This window comes from Rhincodon typus, chromosome 31 (genome assembly GCF_021869965.1).
Source record: "Rhincodon typus isolate 14 chromosome 31, sRhiTyp1.1, whole genome shotgun sequence".
Classification (NCBI taxonomy): Eukaryota; Metazoa; Chordata; class Chondrichthyes; order Orectolobiformes; family Rhincodontidae; genus Rhincodon; species Rhincodon typus.
This window is the reverse complement of record NC_063362.1, coordinates 22,117,787-22,124,894: the sequence shown is the minus strand read 5'-3', so window position 1 is coordinate 22,124,894 and position 7,108 is coordinate 22,117,787. Positions and strand designations below refer to the sequence as shown.

General features: G+C 46.9%; 1 protein-coding gene across 1 annotated transcript in view; it reads left to right on the top strand.

Moving 5' to 3' along the window:
* LOC109926942 (rootletin) overlaps positions 1-7,108 on the top strand; it is a 77,112-nt gene that overhangs the window by 49,186 nt on the left and 20,818 nt on the right. Inside the window, exons 28-30 of the mRNA XM_048614893.1 lie at positions 1,534-1,754; positions 2,469-2,589; positions 3,313-3,476. Coding sequence (XP_048470850.1) covers positions 1,534-1,754; positions 2,469-2,589; positions 3,313-3,476 — 506 coding nt within the window. The remainder of the gene's footprint in view (positions 1-1,533; positions 1,755-2,468; positions 2,590-3,312; positions 3,477-7,108) is intronic.

Here is a 7,108-nt window from a genome sequence, read left to right as displayed (position 1 = left end):
CGCTCTCTCTCCCTCTCACACGCACGCTCTCTCTCCCTCTCACACGCACTGTCTCTCTCCCTCTCACACGCACTGTCTCTCTCCCTCTCACGCACTGTCTCTCTCCCTTTCACACGCACTGCCACTCTCCCTCTCACACGCACTCTTTTCCTCTCCCTCTCACACACACAGTCACTCACTACTCATTCACTCACTCTGATTTGGAAGCACTTGCTGACCAATCCTAAATGCACTATGGCTATTCAACCAACCATTATGAGATAATCAAGCAGTCTTGTAACATTTATAGTTGTTAGAAGCAATATACATTCACATGCAAGGAGCCATTCTTTGCAAACAAAAGGAATATGTTCCAGCCTTGTGTCTTTTTTGAATTACCTGGGAACCTGGGGATCCTACAGTTTACTATTGCTTTCTGTGTGGCAATTCCTCTGCCAATCAGAGTCAACTTGCCAACGAGTCACCACTCTTTCTCCTGTAGTATAAATTACAGTGATCATTCAGAATTTGGCATTCTTGCATTTGTCTTAATCAGTGGAAGACAAAAAGCTTCAGGAACAGTTCTCTTTTTGCAGCCATTTTGAAATTGTAACTTTGAGAACATTAAATAGAATGTGAGAAGGGGGAGAGAGCACAGAGTGAACTTTCCCTGAGATCGCCTGGTAAATGAAGAACTCCAATTCCTGTGATGGATGCTGCTGTGCTATGATGAAACGTGCAGGAATATTAATGCTTTGGTGTGTTCTCGGGGTAGCGATCTCTAGTCTCGCACTGAATCACACAAAACTTCCAATCTCAATGCTGAGTTAGTTGATTCCAGCTCAGAGTGATGAAAGAAGGTTTGTGTTCCTGGGTTCAGGAGGGGGAAAAAGTGCTCTTAGGTCACTATGCAATAATCTTTTTCAGTGAGCGTGTAGGCTTGGATATTAGGCAAGGACAGGATCCATCTGGATGTGATATTCCCTGTGGGTGAGTAACCAACTACCATTCACCATCTGGGCTCATCTGGACAGAGAGGTGGCTGGGGTTCCAAATCACAGCCCAACCTGATGCACAGCTTCTGTAGTGGATTGAAGAAAGAGGGAAAACTATTAGAAAAGAACATTATCTTAGTTTATAGGAAGAAAGGGTTGACATTCGTATGTCATCTTTTGCGATCCCAAGATGATTCAAACAGCTTTGCAGTACTTTGGAAATGGACTGCAAGAGGTGTGGTAGCCTGTACATGCGCAGTAAATTCTCACAAACAGCAATGTGATCATGAGGAGCTAATCTGTATTTTGTAATGTTGGATAAGGGATCTGGGATGCTGGGAACAAACACTTTTGCTCTTCCTTTAAATAGTGCATCTTTGACAGCCATCTGAACGGGCAAAACTCAGTCGAACTGCTCCCCCCAAAACTGCAGCGCTCCGTCAACAATGGACTGCAGTTCTATGAACTCGTGTCTGGAATGGGACTCAAACCCAGAACCTTCTGACTGAAAGGTGAGGGCACAACCCACTGACACCTGTTGTACATTGTGTGGTTTCAGGTTTTGATGGCCCTTTTACTACCACAGTGGACGGTGGCCACGGCAACACAGTTCCTCAGACTGGAACCCCCGAGCGTAGCACCACGTCCCGCTCTGTATCACCCGAACGCTCCTTCTCCCCGACCCGCAGTGAGCAACTTGTGGCTGACATTGACCCAGAAGTGGTTCGGACAGCACTACGAGAATTCCTTCAGGAACTGAGAGACACGCAGAGGGACCGGGTAAGGGTGAAAGTAGGATGTTGGGGAAGTCCAGGGGTAACAGTCTAAGAATAAGGGGTAAGCCGTTCAGGACTGAGATGAGGAAGAATTTCTTCACTCAGAGAGTTGTGAACCTGTGGAATTCTCTCCCATAGGAAGCTGTTGGGGCCAGTTTGTTAGATATGTTCAAGAGGGAGCTGGACGTGTCTGTTGCAGCTAAAGGGATCAAGGGGTATGGGGAGGGAGTAGGAATGGGATACTGAGATTGCATGGTCATACTGAATGGTGGTGCAGGCTCGAAGGGCTGAATAGCCTACTCCTGTGCCTTATTTCTCATCAGAAATTGGGAAAGGAGTGACAGAGTGTAAACTGTGTGAGACTGTGCTCCAGCCCATTGCCTTGTGGCCATTGAAGGATTAGGCCATCAAGGTCGAGCAACTGTCCCAGGGCACCAGGAGAAATCTCCCTCTACAAAAACACAACAGGCTTGCCAGTGTCTGAAAATCAACGAGGAAAACCATTTTCAGTACCTCCCTTCATCAGGGCTGCCACCTGAAGTTACAACTGAACCAAGCACCGGTCTGCCAGAAGACAACCAGCTCGATGTGTGTACCTGGTAAATCCTGCCGAAGTGTGGGTCATCATTTTCAAAATCAATCAACGTTTGTTTATCTAGGTCTCCCCTTTCCCTCAGGATGCCATCTGTCCAGGTAATTCTGTCATTTTCCCACTCAGGATGAAGCACACATTCAGGTTTCTAACTTGAACAGACAGCTGAGGGAGATGGAGTTTGATCGGGACAGTGTCAACACTCGCTTACAGCAGCTGCAGAAATCGTTGGCCGAATGCGAGGAAGGTCAGTCCAAAACTAATCTCAAACATGGATTGCCTTAGGCTTGAAATTGTATTAAAAATGCTCATTGATTCTAAATACCCCATATGGTCCAAATCAGTATAAACTCGAGTTGTGTGTGCCCAGCCTCTCTAATGGCTTATTCCTGACACTTGTATTGGGAAGCCATTGTCCAGTCAGACTTCCAGGAAACATTTCTCCATACCAAGGGGTGTGGAAATCTGAAACTCTCCACGCCAAAACATTCCTGAGACTTTGAAATGAGATTAATAAATTGTTGTGAGGAACGTGTTCCTGAACTGAGGGAAGTAGATGGAGTTAAGATACAGACAGAAACATGCCCAAAGGGCTGAATGGCCATCCTAATGTTCCTATGTTCTTTCTAGAAAGTTGGGGGAAGTCCAGAACCAGGGGTAACAGTCTAAGAACGAGGGTAAGCCATTAGATATGTTCAAGAGGGAGCTGGACGTGGCCCTTGCAGTTAAAGGGGTCAAGGGGTGTGGGGAGGGGGCAGGAATGGGATACTGAGATTGCATGGTCATACTGAATGGTGGTGCAGGCTCGAAGGGCTGAATAGCCTACTCCTGCACCTTATTTCAAGTCAGAGCGAGGTGAACGAGGCCAAGGTCTGACTGCCCAGGCTTCTGCTTCACTGAGCCCAGATACCAAGAGCAGTGAAAGAGTTGAGGATGGCACTGACAGTGGGTGGTAATCTTGTGTTTCTAGGTAAGCGGGGCATTGATGGGCGCCTGGCCAGCGCTCAGTCTGCACTTGGGCTGCAGGAGGAAGCAATCCGTCGGAATGAGCGCGAGCGCAAAGCGCTGCTCGAAAAGATTGCAACGTTGGAGAGAACCATCCAGTCAGCTGATGGTGACCGGCGCAACACACAGGTAAGGTTCACCATGATGGCTTCTTTGGTTAGCCACTGCCTGTTCCTTCCAAAAATGGACACAACACAGTGGTTTCTGGCTCACCCTCCACTCCCATCCTGAAGGTGTTGACTCATTGCTGGGGCCCAGGCTTATCCAAAGGGAGAAAGACCTGCAATTATATTAGACTTTACATGACTGCAGGGACATCCCAGAGTGCTTTACAGATATTAAAGCACTTTGTGATGTGTATTCACTTCTGAAATATCTGAAATAACACATCCAATTGTCTGTGGTGACCCTTAACCAGCTGGTCCAATTGGAAGAGGATTTAAGTTCATAGAATCCCTACAGTGTGGAAAGAGGCCATTCAGCCCATCGAATCTGCACCGACCCTCTGAAGGGCAAACCCCCACCCACTAAGCCCCCCACCTGATCCTCATAGCCGTGCATTCGACATGGCCAATCCGCCTACCCTGCACATCTTTGGATTGCAGGAGGAAACCGGAGCACCCGGAGGAAACCCACACAGACACAGGGAGAATGTGCAAACTCCACACAATCACCTGAGGATGGAAACGAACCCAGGTTCCCGGCATTGTGAGGCAGCAGTGCTAACCACTGAGCCACCGTGCTGCCAAATTGCATGCCATTCTCATCCAGTGTGGTCAGTGGATTTTACCAAATAGGTAAATAGGCTCCATATTTGACTTGTGTTTAATTGACTACTTTCAACCCAATGGCAAGTAGGCAAAATCCTGTTTATCTAGTGCTTGCTATACCAAAGTGCTTCAGCAGTGTAGTCAGTAGGGATCCAATTGTTAGTCTAAGTCTGATGTTAAAGACAGAGTATCCACTGATAAAACCTTTAGTTCTCTCAGGACCATGGCTTGAAAGAAATTTGGGGATTTACATATACATATTAATCAATTAAAATCTTCTAATTGATTAAAGATTTAACAGCGTCTTAGGTTTGTTTAGTATATCCTCATCAATGGTGTGAACCTTTGATCTTTTATTTATAAATTCTGTGTCTGATACTACCTCTCTCACTGATATCTGAAGAAGAACTGAGGTTCTGAAAGCTTGTGTTTTCAAATGAACCTGTTGGACTATAACCTGGTGTCGTGTGATTTCTGACAAGAATGAAAAGACAGTAAAAAAGAAACTGCATCTCTGACCATTGGATAAATGCAGCATCAGGCTCAGTTGGGATTTCCTCACCCCTATCTTAATTTAGCCACCTTCCAGGCCACTTAAGTGGGCTACCGAATGCTGTGTGGCATCTATGGAATCTGTACTTCAACAAAAGTCACTTCAAGGAGAGCAGAGGAGAAAATTAAAGCGAGGGATAAAGAATCTATCTCCGTGCCTTAACAGATGAAAGAATTGCCTGACGTGTGGAAATTAGTACAGAGTTGGTTCATGAATGAAAACAAAAACAGAAAATTATAAGATTGCTGAGATTTACAATGAACTTGGGCATGATGAGGCTCTTCTCAAACCCACTGTGACAAAACTCCTCAAAACAACTGGAATCTCCTCTGCTGGTTCACTCCATTGCCCAGGGTTGTATTGTCAATGAGCAAGATGTTTTGGAGAAAAACAAGGGAAGGATTAAGAAATTCTAGGCCGCAACATTCCTGATTAATGAGAGGATTAGACGGGACTAGATATATCATTTGGGGCGAATGGGATCAAAGGTTATGGGGAGAAAGCAGGATTAGGCTATTGAGTTGGACGATCAGCCATGATTGTGAAGAATGGGGGGGGTAGGCTCGAAGGGCAGAATGGCCTCCTCCTGCTCCTGTGTTTCTATGACATCCTCTAAGATGTCCCAGAAGAGACTGCAGCCATTGGAGCCTAAGGGAGCCACTCCAATCCCAATTAACAGTGCAAGAAATTCTGGAGTTAACTGATTAATACTTGGACTGGGGTCATGTGCCATGGTTGCAGAATGGGACAACACTCCATGTTTCTCTTGGCAATGAGTGCTTGGAGCAGGTCTGGCAGGCGGCAAGTGGTTACATGGAGGAGTTGGGGCGACAGCCTTCTGGATGGGGTTTATGGGGCAGGACTGGTGGGGAGTGGGCTGCAAACACACATATGTAAAATAGCTCACAGCTGCTAGCCACACTAGTGCCCATAACCCATTCTTGGGTTGTCTACAGGAAATGCCTATCGGTCAGAGAATTAGGTGATATAGTGCTGGCTCAGCTCACAGGCAGGAGGAGGGTGGACGGTCTGGACCATGGGAGTGGGATGTGAAGGTGGAGGGGGGAGTCTGTGGTTATACTGAGAAGGAACCTAGAGCTCGAGTTAATACCCAGTTGTTATCACCTCAGCATGTAGAAAACATCCATTGCTGTATCACCTTTAAGACTGTAGAACATTCCACAGCAGTGCGCTCAAATAGTAATGACTCTGGCCCACGCAGCCAGAATTGGGACAGTTGACCAAAAGGCTTTGTCAAGTAGGTAGGTTTTAGGGAACTTTGAAGGACAAGGGGAAAATTTGGACCGAAGAGGTTGAAGGAGAGAATCTTCCTCCTGCTCTGGGAGCTGGACAGTGGGGAGACAAAGGAAGTGAGGGATACACAAGATGGATTGAAGAATTGAAACTGGAGGAAAGCAGTTGTCGGGCTGGACAAGATTACAAAGGTTGGAAGGCGCAAGGCCAGGAACTCAGCTGAACGCAAGAGTAAGAATTTGAAATCTGGGACTTGGTTGTAATGGGAGCCAACTTGGGTCAGGCATAATGAGTGAATGGGAATTGATGCAAGATTGCATCAGGGCAGCAGAGATTTGAACACCAAGGAATGACAGCAAGTGACCCAAACAGCTTAGAGAACAGATACAGTCCTCATCAGACTTGTACACAATAGCAGTGTAGCCGTCTGAGTCATACGTTCAGTCCAGATTCTGTATTCAAATCTCCGTAGTGGAACATGAATCCAAAACGTTTTGATTCTGAGCCCAGGGCCAGCACCAATTCCTTTATTCATTCATGGGATGAGGGAGTTGCTGACCAGGCAGCATTTATTGCCCATAAGGCAGTTAAGAGTCAATCACATTGCTGTGGGTCTGGAGTCACATGTAGGCCAGACCAGGTAGTTTCCTTCCCTAAAGGACATTAGTGAACAAGATGGCTTTTTCCAACAATTGACAATGGATTTACGGTAATCATTAGATTCTTAATTCCAGATATTTATTGAATTCAATTTCCACCATCTGCCGTGGTGAGATTCAAACCTGGGTCCCCAGCATGTTAGATAACAAGGTGTAGAGCTGGATGGACACAGCAGGCCAAGCAGCATCATAGGAGCAGGAAAGCTGACGTTTCGGGCCTAGACCCTTCTTCAGAAATGGGGTGGGGGGGGTGGTTCTGAAATAAATAGGGAGAGGGGGGAGGTGGATAGAAGATGGATAGAGGAGAAGATAGGTGAAGAGGAGACAGACAGGTCAAAGAGGCGGGGATGGAGCCAGACAGGTCAAAGAGGCAGGGATGGAGCCAGTAAAGGTGAGTGTAGGTGGGGAGGTAGGGAGGAGATAGGTTAGCCCAGGGAGGACGGACAGGTCAAGGAGGCGGGATGAGGTTAGTAGGTAGGAGATAGGGGTAGGGCTTGGGGTGGGAGGAGGGGATAGGTGGGAGGA